Source organism: Hakea prostrata, chromosome 9 (assembly GCF_041222555.1).
Source record: "Hakea prostrata isolate BN-2017 chromosome 9, UWA_Hpros_2, whole genome shotgun sequence".
Classification (NCBI taxonomy): domain Eukaryota; kingdom Viridiplantae; phylum Streptophyta; class Magnoliopsida; order Proteales; family Proteaceae; genus Hakea; species Hakea prostrata.
In genome coordinates, this window is record NC_142608.1 from 29,925,007 (window position 1) to 29,948,930 (window position 23,924).

At 42.6% G+C, this 23,924-nt stretch overlaps 1 protein-coding gene across 1 annotated transcript in view; it reads right to left on the bottom strand.

Annotated features, from left to right (window-relative positions):
- LOC149005100 (gamma-glutamyl hydrolase 2-like) overlaps positions 1–16,505 on the bottom strand; it is a 124,962-nt gene extending 108,457 nt beyond the window's left edge. Inside the window, exon 1 of the mRNA XM_089169595.1 lies at positions 16,062–16,505. Coding sequence (XP_089025721.1) covers positions 16,062–16,505 — 444 coding nt within the window. The remainder of the gene's footprint in view (positions 1–16,061) is intronic.
- Positions 16,506–23,924: the final 7,419 nt, after the last annotated feature.

Consider the following 23,924-nt stretch of genomic DNA (forward strand, 5'->3'; position numbering starts at 1 on the left):
TCATGCCAACTTTCACTCCTTTCGAAGGAAAAACAAATCCGAAGGAACATATTAGTTATTTCAAGTCCATGATGACTGTACTCGGTCGGGAGGACGAACTGCTCTGCCGTACATTCCCAACCTCCCTGAAGGGCCCGGCCATTAAGTGGTTCAGTAGTTTACAACCGGGATCAATCCATAATTTCAGAGAACTTGCCCAGAAGTTCATTGTCACATCCTCCCAGCCGGTACCCTATCTGGCATACCCGAGAGTGTGATCCACAGCCCGAAGATCAGGTATCGAGTAATCAACCTCCCACATAAACAATAACATAATCATGAACAATCATAATAAAAGTGCGGAAGATAAACCATAGATCCAATAAGGAAAGAATGAATCATAAATAAATCAGAATACTAGATATAATCAGAGTGTCAGACAGATAAGTAAAGTGAGGCAAAAATCCCACTCTACAACCAGCGGAAAAGTAGCTCTAAAAGATAATAAACTAGACAAAATCTAATCCCAGTAGCAAGTACAATGGGTAACTAAATCGTTCTCCACTTTATAGAAAACATCCTTATAAGTGTAAATCTCATAAATGGCATAAGGACGCTTCCACTCAATGGTCGGACTAAGCATCGTACGGAGCATAACCACTCGCGGGATCTTCAGTGTAATTGTGGTAACCGCAATCACCTTCCTGGAGATATGCCTCTTCGCCTTGCGCTTCTTCATAGGAACCGTCATAGTATTCAGTACCTGCAGGATAGTTAACAAACATTGTACAATAAAGGAATGAGTTTCAAAGAAACTCAGTAAGGCGATTAAATCCATAATATCATAAATGGCAAGATTTCGGAACAAACATAAATGCAATATGATATGAGACAAGCAATGAATGAATGAATCTAACTCTATGTATGCTGGTCTCTATCGGCGGACATGCTTTAAGTCATAGCACCGTACTTCTTTAGGAAGGTCTCAATCACTCATCATCAGTTGGTAATGGGTCCGGCATCCCTCGGGACATTCCATGGCTGGGGGTTAAGTCACCACTCTCTCACATCACCATTGGTCAAAGTACCGGCGCATGTCAGGGTAAAACCTAGCCAAATGCAAGTCTTCTACTTAGTTACATCAAGTCAGATCCAGATACGTCCATTCCTCGTCCCTGACTATCCTTTCCGGTATCCTTCACACTAGAGTCCTCATAGTCCCTGACTACGGACTCATCAACCCTATTGATCATCCACATATGGTAAACGGGAAGCTCTCACGTCCTCTCACGGGTTGGTTACCGGTCTTAAGCGCCCGTGAGCCAAAGTCTATCCATATGCAACCCTACCAATAAATGGCCCCCACAATGTGATTCCTGTCCTCTCACGGGTTGGTTACCGGTCTTGAGCGCCCATGAATCCCCATTGCTACCACGGGTCGTTCGGTCTCAATACCCCTCCGATTAGGGTCTGACATAACGGGACATCCTAGCCAAACACTATTAGACAATCCTAGATATGTCATCCAACAGTTTAGGAAGGTGTCCAGAGGGCATCTCCGGAAACATCCCATAATATTCCCGTAGTAGTCCAAGGACAGAAGTGTCAAAACGACACCTCTCCTTTCCAAACCATACTTAAGCATACACATGCATCAATTCATATCATCACATATATGGTAACTTCATATATGGAAAGAAATCAATAATTGCAATCACTTTGTATATAATTGGTAAGTAAATCATACATGAGTCAATTCAATATGAATAAGTAATGCTACTGTAATCAAAGTTATGCAACAGTAGTATATCATTGTAAGAATCTAATTAAGGAAACATATCAATGATATTCAAATATAGAAACTAGATTCATGCTATCTATGCAATTAAGGAAATAACCATCCTTACCTTTTATAACTCGCAAAGGAATCCTAAGAAATCAAGTAAGATCTTGGCAAACTTGAGAAGAAGGTCCTAAACAAGTGTATACAACATATTAGGAAAGATCCCTAACAGAAAAGATACCAAAACATCCAACACGGACCAATTGGAGTTGCTTGTACTCATTGGTCGAGTGGATTGGTCGATCGGGTCCAGACCAATCAATCGACCAATGCAGACGATAGCCTAAAAAAAACAGAGTTTTAAGATATGAAATCCGAATTTGGTGGTTCAAAAGGGTACTAATCAAGGGGTAAACTACATCAGTAGTATCCTAACATATAGGGGACCTCAAAACATTAATCCAAACAAGACATCAAGATCCAAATTAGGAAACAAAAAGTTACCATAATTAGATCAACCATGGATCTTGATGAATTCAAAATAGAAATCAAAGACAAGAACAATAGGAGGATGGATTATTGCTTCAGGTAAAGGTATCATGAAAAGCATACTTAGATCTTCAAGGAAATAGGCTTAAAAGCATAAATCTAAATAAGGAAACAAAACCTACCATATATGTAACTATCATGATTCATGAAGAACACATAGTATGGTAGAAGAGAACAACTAGAGATGGATAGATCATGGATCATGAAAAGAAAACACAGCAATTAACTACTAACATGATCAATATAGAAGATCCAAGGAGATCAGAATTCAAATCAGAAGTTTAACAAAGATTAGATCATGGTTTGATCATGATTCCTTCAAAAGCTTGCAATGATCATGGTTAAGATCATTGTTCTAGCCTTTAATCCTTAGGATGATCATGAGAGACAAGTCCAGAGATGTTTGCAACAGAGAATGCAGCATCTCCTCTACTGTCTCAACTCAAAAAGGAAAGAAAATAAGAGATAGAGGAGAAGAAGAGAGTGTAGACATACCTTTTGATGAAAAGGAAGAGTTTTGACGAAGATCCGTCAAGAAAATCACCAAGGATGCAAGAGAGATGACTTGCAGAGGTCTTTGGTTCGTTCCAAAGAGTTTGGAGGCAGCAAATACGAAGTAGACTCGAGATTGGACTTAAATAGAGCAAGAAAAACCTAATTGCCAAAGACAGCACTCATTGGTCGAGTGGATTGGTCGACTGGTCCAGTCGACCAATCAGTCGACCAATGCTGACAGCAATTCCAAAACAGGGAAATGAAGACCCAGATCAAATCCAATCCTAAAGGGGTTTGCACACATGTCAAGTGACTTACCTAATAGGTAGAAATGCCTTCAAACCAAGATAGAGAGCACTCCAAGTCCATCAACTAATCCGATTTTCATCAAGATTCAGTTTCCATAAATAGAACTTCATCATCAACTCTCATGGATTCAAAGCCAGACACCAAGTCCTCCACTGGGATGGCCCAAAGCTGACTTCTTACTTTACTTCGGGTCATCGGACCTACAAATAAAAAGGTTTCCGGGTCAAGGTTAGTGTCACGCCCTCCCAGCCGGTACCCTATCTGGCATACCCGAGAGTGTGATCCACAGCCCGAAGATCAGGTATCGAGTGATCAACCTCCCACATAAGCAATAACATAATCATGAACAACCATAACAAGAGTGCGGAAGATAAATCATAGATCCAATAATGAAAGAATGAATCATAAACGAAACGGAATAATAGATATATAATCAGAGTGTCAACAGACAAGTAAAGTGAAGCAAAAATCCCACTTTACATCCAGCGGAAAAGTAGCTCGAAAGAATAAACTAGATAAAAGCTAATCCCAGTAACAAGTACATTGGGTAACTAAATTATTCTCCACTTTGTAGACGACATCCTTGTAGGTGTAGATCTCATAGATAGCACAAGGACGCTTCCACTCAATGGTCGGACTAAGCATTGTACGGAGCATAACCACCCGTGGAATCTTCAGAGTAATTGTGGTAACCGCAATCACCTTCCTGGAGATATGTCTCTTCGCCTTGCGCTTCCTCATAGGAACCGTCATAGTATTCCGTACTGCAGGATAGTCTAACAACATTGTACAATAAAGGAATGAGTTTCAAAGAAACTCGGTAAAGGCGATTAAAATCCATAATAACATATATGGCAGAATTCCAGAACAAACATAATGCAATATGATATGAGACAAACAATGAATGAATGATTCTAACTCTATGTATGCTGGTCTCTATTGGCAGACATGCTTTAAGTCATAGCACCGTACTTCTTTAGGAAAGTCTCAATCGCTCATCATCAGTTGGTAATGGGTCCGGCATCCCTCGGGACAAACCTTGGCAGGGGGTTAAGTCAACACACTCTCTCACAACCATTTGGTATAAGTATCGGCGCATGTCGGGGTAAAGCCTAGCCAAATGCAAGTCTTCTACTTAGTTACATCAAGTCGGATCCAGATACTTCCATTCCTCGTCCCTGACGATCCTTTCCGGTATCCTTCACACTAGAGTCCTCATAGTCCCTGACTACGGACTCACCAACCCTATTGATCATCCACATATGGTAAACGGGAAGCTCTCACGTCCTCTCACGGGTTGGTTACCGGTCTTAAGCGCCCGTGAGCCCAAGTCTAACCATATGCAACCCTACCAATAAATGGCCCCCACAATGTGATTCCTGTCCTCTCACGGGTTGGTTACCGGTCTTGAGCGCCCATGAATCCCCATTGCTACCACGGGTCGTTCGGTCTCAATACCCCCTCCGATTAGGGTCGACATAACAGGACATCCTAGCCAAACACTACTAGACAATCCTATATATGTCATCCAACGGTTTAGGAAGGTGTCCAGAGGGCATCTCCGGAAACATCCCATAATATTCCCGTAGTAGTCCAAGGACAGAAATGTCAAAAGGACACCTCTCCTTCCCAAACCATACGTAAGCATACACATGCATCAATTCATATCATCACATATATGGTAACTCCATATATGGAAAGAAATCAATATTTACAATCATTTGTATAACATTGGTAAGTAAATCATACATGAATCAATTCAATATGAATAAGTAATGCTACTGTAATCTAAGTTATGCAACAGTAGTATATCATTGTAAGAATCTAATTTAGGAAACATATTAATGATATTCAAATATAGAAACTAGATTCATGCTATCTATGTAATTAAGGAAATAACCATCCTTACCTTTTATAACTCGCAAAGAATCCTAAGAAATCAAGTAAGATCTTGGCAAACTTGAGAAGAAGGTCCTAAACAAGTATATACAACATATTAGGAAAGATCCCTAACAGAAAATATAGCAAAGCATCCGAACAGCACCAATTCCCGGAGGTGCTTGTACTCATTGGTCGAGTGGATTGGTCGAGTGGTCCAGTCGACCAATCAGATCGACCAATGCGGACGATAGCTTAGAAAATCAGAGTTTTGAGATATGAAATCCGAATTTGGTGGTTCAAAAGGGTACTAATCAAGGGGTAGACTACATCAGTAGTATTCTAGCATATAGGGGACCTCAAAACACTAATCAAATCCAGGTATCAAGATCCAAATTAGGAAACAAAAAGTTACCATAAATAAATCAAACATGTATCTTGATGAATTTTGAAATAGAAAACAAGGACAAGAACTATAGGAGGATGGATCATTGCTTTCGGTAATGAAAACATGAAAACATGCATAGGTCTTCATGGAATAAGGCTTAGAAGCATAAATCTAAATAAGGAAATAAAACCTACCATATATGTACTATCATGCATCATGAAGAACACATAGTAAGGTAGAAGAGAACAACTAGAATTCTATGGATTATGGATCATAGAAAGAAAACACAACCATTAACCACTAACATGATCAATGAAAGAAGATCCAAAGAGATCAGAATTCAGATTAGGAAATTAACAGAGATTAAATCATGGTTTGATCATGAATCCTTCAAAAGCTTGCAATGATCATGGTTAAGATCATTGTTCTAGCCTTTAATCCTTAGGATGATCATGAGAACATGTTCGGAGATGTTTGCAACGAGAGGATGCAGCATCTCTTCTCTGTCTCAACTCAAAAAGGAAAGAAAAACCAAGATGGAGGAGAAGAAGAGAGAGTAGACATACCTTTTGATGCAAAAAGAAGAGTTCCGACGAAGATCCGCCAAGAAAACTCCAAGGATGCAAGAGAGATGACTTGCAGAGGTCTTTGGTTCGTTCCGGAGGGTTTGGAGGCAGCAAATACGAAGTGGACTCGAGGTTAGACTTAAATAGAGCAAGAATCAACCTAATTGCCAAAGACAGACACCCATTGGTCGAGTGGATTGGTCGAGCCGGCCCAATCGACCAATGGGCGAAACAAGGCCAAAACAGGGAATTGAAGGCCCAGATCAAATCCAAACCTAAAGGGGTTTTGCACACAAGTCAAGTGACTTACCTAGTAGGTAGAAATGCCTTCAAACCAAGATAGAGATCACTCCAAGTCCATCAACTAATTAGATCTTCATCAGGATTCTGTTTCCATAAATAGAGCCTCATCATCAACCTTCATGGATTCAAAGCCAGACATCAAGTCCTCAACTGGGATGGCCCAAAGCTGACTTCTTACTTTACTTCGGGTCATCGGACCTACAAATAACAAGGTTTCCGGGTCAAGGTTAGGGCTGGGTTTCACAGTTAGGGCTGGGTTTTACATTCATAGCCCGATATAGAAGTGCGATCAGGAGCAAGAAAACGTCTGATAGCCTATTTGCTATAAGGCAGGGATGAAGTGAATCAATTTGGGACTTTTTAAAGCATTTCGATGAAGTAGCCACTGAGATAGAGGAACTTGACGACCAAGTCGCATATAGCGCACTTTAGAGTGGCATCACTCATCAGAGGCTTCTGGAGGTCTACTAACAGACAAGCTCAAAACTTACGGTACATTATTGCGTAAGTGTAAGAAGCAAGCTAGTGTGTACAAAGTAATTAACACTCGGGTGAAAGCCGATCGAGAACGAAGACCCGAGAATGAAAAAAACCTTTCCAATGATCGGGATCGAGGATCAAGGAGCAAGTGGAAACGGGATCAAGGACGAGAAAGTTTCACCCCGCTCAATGCAAAACCATCAGATATTCTAATGCAGATCTAGGACAAGAAATCACTAAAATGGCCTGGAAAGCACATTCCCGATCGGAAGATCGGGATATGACCAAATACTGCCACTCTCACAAAGACTACGGCCACCACTCTGACGGCTACCGGATCCTCAAATCGGAGATTGAGAAATTGATCTAGGACGGGAAGCTTTGTCAGTATGTTAGAGGAACAACAAAGTCCTGAGAGAAGTAACCGGAGCCTAGAAAACGGGCCCGATCTACCAACCCGGGAGAAACCTCCAAGAAAGCTGACAAAGGAAAGGAAAAGGAAGGTCAGGAAGAATCACCCGTGTATGTGATCATGGGAGGCCCGACTATTGAGTCCATAAAAAAGGCAAAGCAGAAAGCTCGATTTGTGGGGGCAATTCACTTGCCGAAAAAGAGAAAAAATCATGCATGTCTTGAACCTACAATGTTCATTGATGACGATTTGAATGGAATAGTTGCGCCTCATGATGATGCTATCATCATCAAAGTAAAGATAGCCAATCGGGAAGTGCACCGAGTCTTAGTTGACATGGGTTCCTCGGTAGATTTGCTATCATATGAAGCATTCAAGAGGCTAAAATTAGCAGATGATCTGCTAATCCCTTATGCAATGCCACTCTACGATTTTGCGGGGTCCTCAGCAATTGCGAAGGGACGATCTATCTTGATCTAAAGATCGGGACACGCTTATTCAGGTTAATTTCATGGTGGTAAAAGACACATCAGCGTATAATGTGATATTGGGACGACCAACTCTCAATGCTCCGGAGGCGATCGTATCACCACGACATATGAGGTTCAAATTTCCAACGAGATGTTGGAGTGGGCGAGTGCGGATTCGATCAATCCACCTCCCAGCGGTGTTACGTGAATTACGTAAAGCAAAAACGAAGGTCCGAGAGCTCGGGAAGTGCCCTAACAATTGAAGTTCGAGACAACCGGGACGAAGAAAACATGCAGAGAGCAGAGCTAGTCGAGAAACTAGAAAGAATCTGACTAAATCAGGATTATCCCGATCGAGGGACGTTCATAGGATCTGAACAACCTGAGGACTTCAAGAAAGAATTGACCAACTTCTTATATGACAACTCCGACATCTTTGCATGGTCGGAAAGTGACATGCCCGGGATAGATAGGCGCGTAGCCGAGCATAAGCTCTGGATTCAAAAGGATGCTACCCCGGTCATCCAAAGAAGAAGAAATTTTTCCATTGAAAAACATGAAGATATCATAGTAGAAACACAAAAACTTGTGAAGTCTGGATTCATAAAGCCAATCGAGTGCCCGACCCGGCTTGCAAAAGTTGTAATGGTCAAAAAGGCGAACGAGAAATGGAGGATGTGTATTGACTACATGGATCTAAACAAGGCTTGTCCAGAGGACTACTACCCTCTTCCCAGAATTGACTTACTGATTGATGCAATGGCCAGGCACAAAGTTCTCAACTTCATGGATGCCTATTCAGGATACAATCAGATCCTAATGAATCGGGAAGACGAGAAGCACATTTCATTCATGAGTGACCGGGAGAGTTACTTCTACCGAGTAATGCCATTCGGCTTAAAGAATGCGGGAGCATGTACCGAGAGAGCGATCAACAAAATTTTCCAAGACCAGATTGGGCGAGAGCAGAGAGGTATACATTGATGACATGCTCGTGAAAAGTCTAGTACGGGCCCAGCACTTAGCAGACTTAGAAGAGACACTTGATGTCCTAAGGACTTATTAGATGCACCTGAATCCCGAAAAGTGTGGGTTCAGGGTTTCATCCGGGAAGTTTCTCGAATTCATAGTTTCTCAAAGGGGGATTAAGGCAAATCCGAGAAGATCCAGGCCTTGATTGACATGCAACCCCCGGAACCATAAAAGAAGTCTAATGCTTGACCGGAAGGGTGGCAGCGCTAAATCGTTTCATATCCCGAGCGGGGGGGAAAATGTAATTCTTTCTTCAAAGCACTAAAGGCCACACCAAGCTTGAGAGAAATCATGTGGACAGATGAATGCCAGAAAGCATTCTAAGAACTCAAGAAGTCACTTGGGACAACCCCCGTCTTAGTGCGACCAATTACCGGGGAGAGTCAATAGTTTACCTCACTATATCACCGACCGTGGTGAGTGCTGTCTTGGTAAAAGGAGAAACTACACATAATCCGGTCTATTATGTGAGTCATGTACTCATAGATGCAAAGACAAGATACCCATGTATTGACAAACAAGCCTTGGCCTTATTGGTAGCCTCACGCATGTTAAGGCCCTACTTCCAAGCACATCCAATTACCGTCTCGACTAACTTCCCACTGAAAAAGATCCTATAAAGGCCTGATGTAGCCAGGAGAATGGTCGGGTGGACAGTTTAACTCAGTGAATACCAGATTGAGTTCAAACCGAGAACTGCTATCAAGGCCCAAGTCTTGGCCAATTTCATTGTGGAAAACAGCCTACAATGGAGTAAAAGCCAAGATTCAACCAACGACGTTGATCTATGGATATTACATGTGGATGGTTCGAGTAGCAATTCAGGGTCAGGAGCAGGATTGACTCTCAAAACCCCGAGAGACTTCACAATCAGTTATGGTTTAAGATTCAACTTCTCGGCCTCTAACAATGAAGCCAAGTATGAGGCCGTTCTCGCAAGCTTGCGGGTTGCCCGAGCACTTCGAGTGCGAGAACTAGAAGTTAGAAGCAACTCCCAACTCGTGATAAATCAAATCAAAGGAGAGTACAATGCCAAAGATGAAAGAATGGAAAAGTATTTGGCAAAGGTCGAGCAACAACAAACATTTTTTCGATCGGGTGATTTTTCAACAAATACCCAGAAAAGAAAATGAGAAGGCGGATGAACTCTCCCGACTGTCTTTGGCCAATTACAAAAGCTTGGATGCAGCGGTATACATAGAAGAACTAGACCACCCGAGCACACAAGAAGCTGAGATCCTTGAAATCGGGAATGATCCCGACTGGACAACACCTTTGATATCCTACCTGAAGGATGACGTGCTGTCGACTGAATAAAAGGAGGCCCAGAAGATTAAGAATCAAGCCGCTCGGTTCACCATCATGGATTACCAGTTATACAAAAGGTCTTTCACCGAGCCTCTCTTGAGATGTGTTAGACCATACCGGGCAATTTATGCCCCAGCGCAGAGGTCCACGAAGGTATATGTGGCGCTCACATGGGCGGAAAAGCATTGGCACAAAAAATACTGAGGTCAGGAATATACTGGCCAACCATGCAGCAAGACACTCTCAAGTATGTCTGCAAATGCGAGCAATGCCAAAAACATGCAACCGTCCCGAAGGGCCCAGCAATACCACTCTCACCTATCCTATGCCCGACCAAGTTTGCTATGTGGGGGATGGACATAGTCGGAAAACTACCAAAAGCTTCAAGAAATCGGGAATATCTTGTCGTAGCCATCGATTACTTCACGAAGTGGGTCGAGGCAGAACCTCTAGCTTCCATCACAAAGAAACAAATGGAAAAAATTTTTGAAGAAAAAATCATCTACAGGTTTGGAATACCCCGGGTTTTGGTGACCGACAATGGAAAGCAGTTTAAGGGGTCCGGTTTCAAGTCATTCTGCAATAGATACCATATTGAACATCGTCATTCCTCAGTTGCTTACCCACAAAGCAACGGGCAAGTTGAAGTCACAAATAGAACACTACTAGACGGTATGAAGAAAAGACTAGAGGATAGTCAGGCTCTTTGGGTCAAAGAACTCCCTAGCATCCTATGGTCATACCATACAACAACCCGAGCCCCCTACCGGGGAGACACCATTCCGCCCGGCATATGGCACTGAAGCTTTGGCTCCAGTAGAGGTTCTAGCCGGGTCAGTACACTACAACACTTTCAATAAAAAGCAAAATGACCAGGGCCTAAGAACAAACTTAGACTTTCTGCCAGAAGTTTGGGAGAGGGCCTACCAAAGGAATCAATTGTACCAAAAAAGGGTAGCTCGTTACTATAATTCCCAAGTAAAAGGTCGAAGATACCGAGCGAGGGATTTGGTACTACGAAGGACGGGAGCATCAGACCCCAAGAATCAAGGAAAATTAACTCCAACTTGGGAGGGACCATACATCATTGACAAATAAACAAAACCGGGAGCATACCGGTTAAAAGAACCAATATCAGGAAAGTCGATTAATCTATCATGGAACTCAACCAACCTGAGAAGGTTCTATCAATAGTTTTGTATCTTTTTCAAAACTAATAAAGTATTTCAGCATTCCCCGGGGGCTAACTCGGTTACATGTTTTAGCACCTTTCTTAAGGACTTAGCGCCTTTTTAAGGACTTAGCACTTTTTAAGGCAATAAAGGACTCGAGGAGCTAACCCGGTCACACTTTCTAGCGCCTTTTTAAGGACAACACTTTTTTAAGGCAATAAAGGACTCGGGAGCTAACCCGGTCACACTTTCTAGCGCCTTTTTAAGGACAACACTTTTTTAAGGCAATAAAGGACTCGGGAGCTAACCCGGTCACACTTTCTAGCGCCTTTTTAAGGACAACACTTTTTTAAGGCAATAAAGGACTCGGGAGCTAACCGGTAACCCGGTCACACGTTTTAGCGCCTTTTTAAAGACAACACTTTTTTAAGGCAATAAAGGACTCAGGGGCTAACCCGGTCGCATATTTTTGCACCCTTTCCTAAGGACTTAGCACCTTCTTTAAGGACGAAAGCACAAGACATAACTCAATTACATTTTTAGTACAAACAGAGGAGGGAACTTGATCGTATCCCTGACATTTCTTTTGAAACAGTTTCCCCGAGTAAGTCATAATGATACAAAAGCAGACAATAGTTGTGAAACACTTAAGCCAAATTTCATTCAAAGTACACTTATAAATACAACGTTCATTACTCAGGATACAAGAAGTTACATGGCTCGGGATACAAGAAGTTACATGAACATGGCTCAGGAACAAGATGTTACATGCCTCAGGGTACAAAAAATTCAACAAGATCACACCAGCAGAGTTCGATACCTAGTGGTTGATATATTAAAGCATTTTCGAACTCTTCACAGTCGCCGAGAGCAAGATTCATGTGCCGATCAAAGCCATGAACTTACCAACGAGCTGACGACCGTCTTGGATTGTCACTCGTATCCTGCCCCGAATGCTTCAGTCGACCTTTAAGGATGGACTCGAGGTAGATCCCACCTCTATAGACTACTCGGCCAAACCTTCATTTGACACATTAGTATCAACAACGGTGTTGCTTGGGGATTCTCTGACCTCCGCCTCGCCTGAGACTTCTCGACCATCTCATCCTTAACATCATCCTCCGAAGGAAGATCTATGAAATCCACAAGGTCAGGAATCTCCAGAGGCTGGAGTTCCGAAAGACCTTTGGGACAAGGGAGTTGGAGTTCGTCATAAAACTTCAAGTCAAGATGCCCGAACAGCTTCAATGGATCGAGAAGAGGTCCATGCTCCAAGGCAAACTTCAACCCTTGACTCATCCCTTTCCTAAAGGTAAGGGTCGAGAGAGCCAACTTCAAAGACTTGAATATTCATAAGTCTTAAAGAAATCCTCCAATACCCTCCTCCTGGAGCTCCCAGACGAACTAGCCCTCAACTCCTCGACCGTCTTCCTCAACTCAGCATTTTTCTCCTCCTCTTCACCCAGGAGAGTCTAGGCACTCGCCAAATTCTCAGTAGCCTTCCAGAGCTTCTTCTCGAGCGACTCGACTTTCCCTTTATTTTCCCCTTTGCTCTTGCAAAGATCGGGGTTCTCCTTCTTCAACAAACCAATCTGCTCCCGAGCGACCTCAAGCTCCTTCCTAGCCTAAACGGAGCTATAGTTAGCCTTCTGATGAAGCTCCTCAGAAAGCTTCAGCTCCTCCGACTGTTGTAGAGCCCGTCTCAACGCCTTGACACAGCAGTGAACAGCCCCGGCCAGGTACCTAAAAGAAGAGTGTTAGACAGAATCATCAAAAATAACGAAGTCAAAAGAAAAGGAAGAAGGATTACTTGTAACCATCTGAGAAGAACTTGTCATTCAGAGCATCCTTCAGATACTCCCGATCAACCCGGAGGGATGCACCCTCCAACCAGCATTGAGCAACGCTCGGGTCACCAAAGACCAAATCCCAATCGGTCAAATCCCACTGGGGGACGAAGACAGCAGAAGACCCCACACGGGAGTCGGACTCCAAAATCCGAACCTTATTCGCCGGGGAGCTCGAACCACTTCAGTCACCGGATCTTTTTCCCCCTCGGAGGCCTTTCTTTTGGGACTCTTAACGGTCCCGGTAGCAGTTGTAGAAGGCTGTCCCACGGCCACAGAAGACTTGGCCGCAGTGGCAAGTGCAGAAGGGGCCTTCGACTTAGAGGGTGGCTTCCTAGCCCGGGCTAAGGACATAGCCCCGCTCGCAACGGCCAGCAAATCACCCATGGGAACATCATCAACCACTACACAACAGAGAAAGTTAATCAGGTGGAAAATCCCCACAGCTGAAGGACGGGATCGTACTCCATGGAATAAACCATGGACGACAAACTCATTCCCCTCAACCCGATTAATTCTCCTGATTATGTCCTCTTCCTCGGGATCCAGACCGAATGGGGTATTCAGAAGATCAATTTCATTCTTCAGTCTCTCTTGAAAATTGGTGAGAAAGGGCTTGGGAGAAGGGGGACGGAAAAATAAATAAAACTCCCTCCACTTCTTGGTTGTGGACTGGAGAGTGTCTTTTTCAATAAAATTCCCTTGAAAGTTAAGGGAAAAAGAGACCCTCTTGGCCAAGCAAAACAAACCTCGCTGAGTATGAGGGTGCAATGAAAAATAACTATGGAACAATCTAAAGGTCGGGACAACTCCCAAAGTTATGACAAAAACCGGAGAAGCAGATGATATTACGCGAGCTATCCAGGCTCAGGTTGGACGGGCTGATAGAAAAGTGATTTAAAACATCAACAAAAAGTTCATGCATGGGAAGACGCAGCCCCCCGATGAAGGCATCATATTAAAGGGGGTAAAAATTGCTCAGGGGACTATGAACTCGAGCAGAGTCACTCAGGAGGATAACCTCATAGCCGTCAGGAATGGAAAAGAAAGGCAAATCTGTCCCGGATCAATCAAAGAAAGGGAGCAGGGGTAGAACTCAGGTCTTGATGTACTTTGGACAAAATCAACATACCAAGGAGTCCGAGGCTGTGATTGGGCCAATGCCAAGGCTCTGGCATGCAACTTCTTCCTATCCGGCTTCCGGGGAATGGCACCTTGGAATCCACTCAGGCGTTGAAACGATGGTCGAAGGGATGCTCTTGATCGGAAGGAACAACCCTAGAGGTGGACGGGCCGTGAGAAGAAGTGGCTACAGACTCGGGATGAAGGGTACTGGCAGAAATGGAAAGAGTAGCCGACTCGTCCTTAGATTCAGAAGCACCCTCCAAAAAAGCTTCATCATCCGGGATTTCTCTGTTTGAGTCTTCCTCGGTCGGGATCTCTGGTTTAGGAGTTTGAGCAGTCGAGACAATAGAAGAACTAGCCCTAAGCTATTCAGCTAACTCGACGAGCTCCATATAAGGCCTAGGATAGTCATCAAGAGGAGCATCACTTTGGGAACTGCCTGACATTTCATCTGAGGACTGCTCATGCAAGTCCTTCAGACGATCTCCGATGAGGTTAACAGCCCTCGTTTGACCAATGTCACCCTCACTGGCGTAACCCTCATCGGGACGACGGTTTCTCTCACGATGTACTAGGACGGGAGTGCTGTTCTGAAACCTAAAACCCCTCTTTGGCATCGTGATCAGAAAAGAAAAACTTACTAGTGAGATTAGTTTGAACTCAAAAATCTAGTCAGGAGCAAGTCTAGGTCGAGAGCGATGAAAGCGATGGATCGAAACAAAGAAGGAAAGGGGGTATTTATACTAGAAAGCGATGGTCTTGATTGAATGGTTGCAACGTAACGAGATCAACAGTTCAAAGGAAGAGACGTTTGGCCTTCCCTAGGCTACCATAATGACCATTAACTCTGCCATTTGAAGTGGCAACACGGGACTGGGAGCATCTTTGAGGAAACCGTTATCGTAACAGATAATGTCTTCAAGCGAGAATAATTAATGAACCCGTCAAACATGTCCTGAACGCTACCCCACATGATGCATCCATTGTACCGGATAGGGGGCTAGTGATACGAGAGGTTTTATACCCAACTAGCTTCGGACCCGGGTGAGGCTAAACTAGACACTTAGTTGAGACATTTACCGACTAACCAAAGAAAGTCAACTACGAGGATGATTAAGTGGGACAGACGACAAGAAAGTGTAGTCTAGGGAGAAATAATGACTCTCAACAGAAACCTACCCAATCCAAAAAAGGTAACACATACACTATTTAAGCGAAGACTCACCCCTCCGGTAAGCATCCAACACATTCTGAACATAACCCTGTGTAGCTCTTGCACGGGATCTTAATCTGTTCACTGTCTGACTTAGCCATCGGAGGCGGCTGCCCGGCATACGAGCCTGCCCGCGTCTAACCTTTCTTGCAAGACTCATCGTCCGGGATCCCGAAGGGGCTTAGTCGGCATCTGAATAGTAACCGAGATGCATCACATGGATATTAAAATTAGTCTTTATTCTAGTTGTTTATACATATCCTCCTAGCTTAAAAGTTAGTATATCTTAAGCATGGAGCAATATACAACTTACTATTAATAATAAACCACCAAGATGCTGATAATGGCAGGAAAACAGCACAACTGAATTATTCAATATTTTTTCCACATTCAGCCATGGGATGGATTGTCAAGGCAACAACAATTAATGCATATGGATATAATAGGAAGGCAGAAATCCCACTCTTACAGTGCTCCAGACAATGCAAACTGATTCTTATGTGGAATTTCCGCAGTTCCTTTAACTAACGTACAATATGAATAGTACTTTCAAATAAAATGAAGCTAACCAAAAGTAGTAAGAGATCATACAATAATCCAATAAACAAAACCCTTGCATGTGGACTTAAATTCCCTTCAGGCACGGCTAAACTATAACTTAACTGAAACATTCAATGTTTTAATAGCACTTCAGCTGATGAAGATATGAAAACTTTTGAGTTCCAAAGTGAGTGAAATAGTGAAATACTAACTTCAAAGAGGACCTTTCGTGGCTCGTTATAGATAAGGGGAACAACATGAGCACCAGCAGATTCTACAAACTTCACATATGAAGCAGCAATGTACGATGCATTTGAATCATTGTTAAGCCTTCCAGAGGCGCCGTCACCCGGATTGCTCAAATTTCCGATCACCGGCCTAAAATAAAGTGCCGGATTAGGCAATGGGCAGCTCAATGAGCAAGAGGATTCCAGTCTACCCTCGCAAGGAAGAAAATTTGACTGAGCCTTCGCAGAATTCAGTTCCTTGGAATAAGATAAAAGAAGAGGAATCCATAGGCAATTCCAAATCTCTGGGTAACGAGAAGCTGAAAATGAAGTCGAAGTAGATGTCGAATCGTTGTCCTTGGGCATTTCGCAGCAATTATCTGCGAAATCGGAGGAAGAGTTACATACAAGTCGAGAGTGCAAATGCATTTTCCTGAAAGCAGTGTCTGAGTGTAATGGTAATTACCACTGCAATACCAGACTCTGGAGGAGATGGGGAAGACAAGAGTCAGTGTCGTAGGTTGTGATCATGGTTCCTTGTGTCGGCGATATATCGCCGACACAAGGCGAAATGTCGCTATGTCGCCGGGGGCGACACTACACCCCCCGGGGACACCGATATTGTCAGAAGTCGGCGATATATCGCCGACTTCTTGGAGATATATTGCTAACGGTCGAAATTTCGACCGTTTGCAATATATCGCGAGAAGTCGGCGATATAAAATGGCGAATTTCCATTCGATTTTTTTGCATTTTCTCTCTCTTCTCTCTCTTCTCCAGAGCTTCTCTCGCATTTTTCGCACTTTTCACCATATTTTAGTACGATCTTCGACATCTACGAGTACATCTTGCTTCCTTGTTGTCGGATATCACCTTGTTTACGTCGATCGGTAGCCGTTTTCGCATGTAACCGGGAGTTTTTTCGTCAAACAGGTAACCATTCTTCTTCAAGTAATTTTTCACAAAATGCATGCTATATGATGTTGGATGATTTGAAATTAATATATGTTGAATACCATGTGCCGATCTACGATTTCACGGAGTCGGAATTTTTTTCCGCACAGTATTTTATTTTTTTATTTTTGTGGGTAAAAAATGATATTATGATTATCTTGTATGATTACTTTTTAAGTAATACAGTGGTTGTATGATGATAGAAAAAACATATGTGGAACTCCGTGAGCCGATCTACGGACTCACGGAGTCGAAATATTTTTTGACCCAAAAATTAATTATTTTATTTTTCAAAAAATATTAAAATATTAATATCAATATCAATAATTATGAAAAATGGAAAAATTAGGGGAAAATGGGGGGAAATGTTTTGAAAATTATGGAATAATTATGTAAGTATTTTATTAGTGTATAAACAATTATAATGATGTTGTTAATTGTTATTTGTTAATGTTATTTGAATGCAACAGTCATCATGTCTGCTGGTGGGAGTCAGAGGGGAACTGGGTCATCCCAGGGTGGACGGGGACAGGGATAGGGACAGGGACAGGGACAACTTGAGAGATCAACAGTAGGAGGGAGGACTGACCTAGCATGGCAATATTGTACGGCTATTGATGGAGACAAAAATAAAACAGAGTGTAATTTTTGTCACAAAATAATATACTCAGGTGGCATCAGTAGGTTCAAGAGTCACATCACTGGGAGTTCAAAGGATGTGACTACATGCACAGAGGCCCATTCAGATGTAATCAAGTTACTCAGGGATTTACAAAAACAGAAGGGGAAGAAGAAAGATGATCGGAGGAAAACTCAACAGAGCACTAGATGATGCAGTGCGGGGTCCGTCATCATATGTGGATGATTCAGATGATGATAGGGATGTTGATCCTGTTGATGTGGACAGAGATCAAGAGGAGAGGGATATGCGACGGGCCATGGTAGAGAGCAGACGATTGCACCATCAGGAGCAGGATATGGCCAGAGCTAGAGCTACAGGAGCTGGTCCCTCTAGGCCTACAGGGGCTAGACCTTCTGATTCTGGGGGGAGGGGTGGTGTATTTGGCATGTTTGGCAGATCACAAAGTCAACGGGCCCCTCATACATCAGGTTCAGACCGTTTAGTGCCACTGCCACGGCAACCATCTGATTATCCACGCCGTCAAGACCCGATCATGGAGCAGGATTCTGATACATTCAGGAGAAAAGGGGCCAAGCAGCCTAAGATATCTGGTGCATGGAAAGCGCAAAGAAGGTAAAGAAAGCAATGTCAAAGTGGATTTATTACAATCACATCCCAGTAAACACAACACAGGGTCCATACTATACGAATATGATTGATACTATTGCAGCGGCAGGCCTTGGATATGATGGTCCCAACCCTACAGAGTTGATGATCACCCTCCTTGAAGAGGAGAAGCATGAGCTGCAGCAGTATATTGATAGTATGAAACCCTTTTGGGATACTTATGGATGCACCATCATGTCTGATGGATGGACCGGCCCGACGAGAAAGTCCATCATCAACTTCATGGTATACTGTGATTGGAGAACTGTCTTATTGAAATCAGTGGATGCTACTGGTCATATGAAAGACCACAGATATATCATGGGTCTCTAGCAGGATGTGATCGAGGAGGTGGGTAGGAAAAATGTGGTGCAGATTGTCACTAACAATGGCTCCAACTATAAGAAGGCCGGTGAAGTGTTGATGGCTTCACCTAATTATAACCTTTTGTGGACACCTTGTGCTGCACATTCAATTGACCTAATGCTGAAGGACATTGGAAAAATCAGCATTGTCCACAACACCGTTGAGATTGCAAGAGAGGTAACCAACTTCATCTACAATCATAACGTTGCTTTGGCAATGATGAGGAGATCATGTGGAGGTGAGTTGGTGCGACCTGGTCCGACACGATTTGCGACGAATTTTGTCGCCTTGAGCAGCATGCAAGATAAGAAGTCGGGCCTCAGGTCCATGTTTGCATCGCAGGAGTGGTTTGATTGGGCTGGATCCAAGTAAGATAACTATCTACTATTTCATCTTATAAATTATTATATTTATATTATGAGTTTATGATTATCTTGTATGATATCTATTGTCTATTGACTTAATGAGTTTGTGATAATTCAGCACGACCAATGGGCGCGCCGCACAGTACACTATATAATCTGATGATTTTTGGAGATGTGTTACTGTGGTGTTGTAGACTATAGATCCTATAGTAAAGGTCTTGCGTATGGTGGACTCTTCCTTGAGGGGACCCACTATGCCCCACTTGTATGCATCCTTTGAGCGTATGAAGGATGCTATAAAGGCAGCAAACCCTAGAGGACATCGGGCTTTCTTAGATATTGTCGATGCACGATGGACAGCTCATCTGATGCATCCTCTGCATAGGGCTGGTAAATAAATATTCTGGGTTGTTGATTTGTAGTTGTAGACTTGTGGGCTTGTAGCATTGTAGGTATTGGTAGTTGGTACTAATTTTAAGCTTTTTTAATTATGCAGCATATTTTCTAAACCCTAAGTATCAATATAGTCAACATTTAGGGTTGGACACAAACCTATTGGATGCCTTGCTATAGGTGATAACAAAGTTGGAGCCAGATGAGATACTCCAATCATTTTTCCACAATGAGGTGAGACATTGGGAATTTCAAATGATTAGTGAGTTGTATTTATTGTTTAAATAATTTAGATAACCAATCAATACTAATGATTGTATTATTGCAGATAAAATTGTTTAGGGATGCATTTGGGTCTTTTAGTGGAGCTGCTGTTGTATGGGGCAGAGAAACCAGTGATCCAGGTTAGATACTTATATAGTTAGATCCTTAGATGCATAAATGTTTTGAGTCTTCTGACTTTTGAGTTTCTAATTTAATGTTTTTGTGATAATGCAGCTGAATGGTGGTATCTCTATGGCAACAGTGCATCAAACTTGCGAAGGTTGGCAATCAGGATCTTGTCTCAGACTTGCTCTGCCTCTGGATGTGAGAGGAACTGGAGGACATTCTGTAAAACCCAGCCCTAACCTTGACCCGGAAACCTTGTTATTTGTAGGTCCAGTGACCCGAAGTAAAGTAAGAAGTCAGCTTTGGGCCATCCCAGTGGAGGACTTGGTGTCTGGCCTTGAATCCATGAGAGTTGATGATGAGGTTCTATTTATGGAAACTGAATCTTGATGAAGATCGGATTAGTTGATGGACTTGGAGTGCTCTCTATCATGGTTTGAAGGCATTTCTACCTATTAGGTAAGTCACTTGATATGTGTGCAAAACCCCTTTAGGATTGGATTTGATCGGGTCTTCAATTCCCTGTTTAGGAGTTCTTTGAACCGATTGGTCGACCGATTGGTCGACTGGACCATCGACCAATCCACTCGACCAATGGGTGCTGTCTTTGGCAATTAGGTCTTGCTTGCTCTATTTAAGTCCAATCTCGAGTCTACTTCGTATTTTCTGCCTCCAAACTCTTTGGAATGAACCAAAGACCTCTGCAAGTCATCTCCCTTGCATCCTTGGTGTTTTTCTTGACGGATCTTCGTCAAAACTCTTCCTTTTGCATCAAAGGTATGTCTACACTCTCTTCTTCTCCTCCATCTCTGTTTTTCTTTCATTTTTGAGTTGAGACAGTAGAGGAGATGCCGCATTCTCTGTTGCAAACATCTCTGGACTTGTCTCTCATGATCTTCCTAAGGATTAATGGCTAATGCAATGATCTTAATCATGATCATTGCAAGCTTTTGAAGGAATCATGATCAAATCATGATCTTGTCTTTGTTTATCTTTTGATTTGAATTCTGATCTCCTTAGATCTACTATATTGATCATGTTAGTAGTCAATTGCTGTGTTTTCTTTTCATGATCCATGATCTATCAATCTCTAGTTGTTTCTCTTCTACCATACCATGTTTTCTTCATGAATCATGATAGTTACATATATGGTAGGTTTTAGTTTCCTTATTTAGATTTATGCTCTTAGGTCTATTTTCTTGAAGATCTAAGTATGCCTTTCATGATACCTTTACTGAATCAATGATTCATTCTCCTATTGTTCTTGTCTTTGATTTCTATCTTGAATTCTTCAAGAACCATGATTGATCTAATTATGGTAACTTTATGTTTCCTAATTTGTATCTTGATGACTTGATTTAATTAGTGTTTTGAGATCCCCTATATGTTAGGATGCTACTAATGTAGTTTACCCCTTGATTAGTACCCTTTTGAACCACCAAATTCGGATTTTATATCTTAAAACTCTGATTTTATAGGCTACTGTCTGCATTGGTCGATTGATTGGTCGGGGGCGATAGACCAATCCAATCGACCAATGAGTACAAAGCAACTCTAGAATTGGTCTGTTTTGGATGTTTTGGTATCTTTTTCTGTTAGGGATCTTTCCTAATATGTTGTATACACTTGTTTAGGACCTTCTTCTCAAGTTTGTCAAGATCTTACTTGATTTCTTAGGATTTCTTTGCAAGTTATAAAAGGTAAGGATGGTTACTTCTTTAACAACATAAATTGCATATCTTAGTTTCTATATATGAATCTTGTTAATTTATTTCTTTAAATAGATTCTTATAATGTTATACTACTGTGGTACTGTCTTGATATCAGTAGCATTACTTATTTATATTGAATTGACTCATGTATGATTTACTTACCAGTTATATACAAGTTGATTGTAATTATTGATTTCTTTCCATATATGAAGTTACCATATATGTGATGTTATGAATTGATGCTTGTGTATGCTTAAGTATGGTTTTGAAAGGAGAGGTGTCCTTTTGACACTTCTGTCCTTGGACAACTACGGGAATATTATGGGATGTTTCCGGAGATGCCCTCTGGACACCTTCCTAAACTGTTGGATGACATATCTAGGGCTGTCTAGTAGTGTTGGGCTAGGATGTCCCGTTATGTCAGACCCTAATCGGAGGGGTATTGAGACCGAACGACCCGTGGTAGCAATGGGGATTCATGGGCGCTCAAGACGGGTAACCAACCCGTGAGAGGACAAGAATCACATTGTGGGGGCCATTTATTGGTGGGGTTGCATATGGATAGACTTGGGCTCACGGGCTCTCAAGACCGGTAACCAACCCGTGAGGGGACGTGAGAGCTTCCCGTTTACCATATGTGGATAACCAATAGGGTTGATGAGTCCGTAGTCAGGGACTATGAGGACTCTAGTGTGAAGGATACCGGAAAGGATCGTCAGGGACGAGGAATGGACATATCTGGATCTGACTTGATGTAACTAAGTAGAAGACTTGCATTTGGCTAGGCTTTACCCTGACATGCGCCGGTACTTAGACCAATGGTGATGTGAGAGAGTGGTGACCAATACCCCCAGCCATGGAATGTCCCGAGGGATGCCGGACCCATTACCAACTGATGATGAGTGATTGAGACCTTCCTAAAGAAGTACGGTGCTATGACTTAAAGCATGTCTGCCAATAGAGACCAGCATATGTAGAGTTAGATTCATACATTCATTGTTTGTTTCATACCATATTGCATTTATGTTTGTTTTAAAATCCTGCCATTTATGTTATTATGGATTTAACTGCCTTACTGAGTTTCTTTGAAACTCATTCCTTTATTGTACAATGTTTGTTAGACTATTCTACAGGTTCTGAATATCATGACGACCCGTATGAAGAAGCGCAAGGAGAAGAGGCATATCTTCAGGAAGGTGATTGCGGTTACGACAATTACATTGAAGATCCCGCGAGTGGTTATGCTCCGTACAATGCTTAGTCCGACCATAGAGTGGAAGCGCCCTTGCGCCGTTTATGAGATTTATACTTATAGGGATGTTGTCTATAAGATTGAGAACAATTTAGTTACCTATTGTACCTGCTATTGGGATTAGATTCTATCTTGCTTATTCTCTTTTAGAACTACTTTTCCGCTGGTTGTAGAGTGGGATTTCGCCTCACTTTACTCATCTGATTTAGACACTCTGATTATATATAGTACTCTGATTTATATATGATTCATTCTTTTCTTATTTGGATCTATGGTTTATCTTTCGCACTTTTATTATTATTGTTCATGATTATGTTATTGTTTATGTGGGAGGTTGATTACTCGATACCTGATCTTCGGGCTGTGGATCACATTCTCGGGTATGCCAGATAGGGTACCGGCTGGGAGGATGTGACACATTCAGCATGATCCACTCCAAGAGGAGGAACCGGTTGGGAAGCCAACATCTAAATGACCTCGTATTTATTCACTATAATATGAGGTTGAAGCTGCAATATGCCAGGGAGCAGGCTCTGAATGATAGGCAATACATCAATCTCGATGATATATTTGATGTGGTCGAAGATGAGCAAGATCCCCTCACTCAGTGGATGTTGGATAGGGGTGAGCCGGTATTGGATCAACCTGGAGGGAGGCTTGACCCAGAACTAGCTCAAGCTGCAAGGGTTAATGTGGATGAGTATATGGTCACTCAAGAGGGTCAGGCACATGCAGAGGCAGCTGCAACTGCTGATGAGGATTGGATGATGGCACCAGGCACGGAGGAGCGGCAGGACGACGATCCCGATGACACACTCCCGCCTAGTCAGACTGGTCGAGATGATGATGATGATGATGGTGGTGGTGGTGGTAGTGGTAGTGGTAGTGGTGGTGGTGGTGGAGGCATTGGAGAGCGTCTACATGTTCCATTACCAAAGACACAGTAGCCCCCACCCAGATACACTGGGGAGAGTCATTTTGATAATGCCACCCAGGATTATGATCATGGTGGTGATTATCAGCTTGGTCGTCAATATCTTGATACGAGGCCGAGCCACCATCAAAGGGGGCTGGCCATGCGGCCAGCAACAGCACGGAGGTGGTTATGATTATGGTAATCCTTGGGAT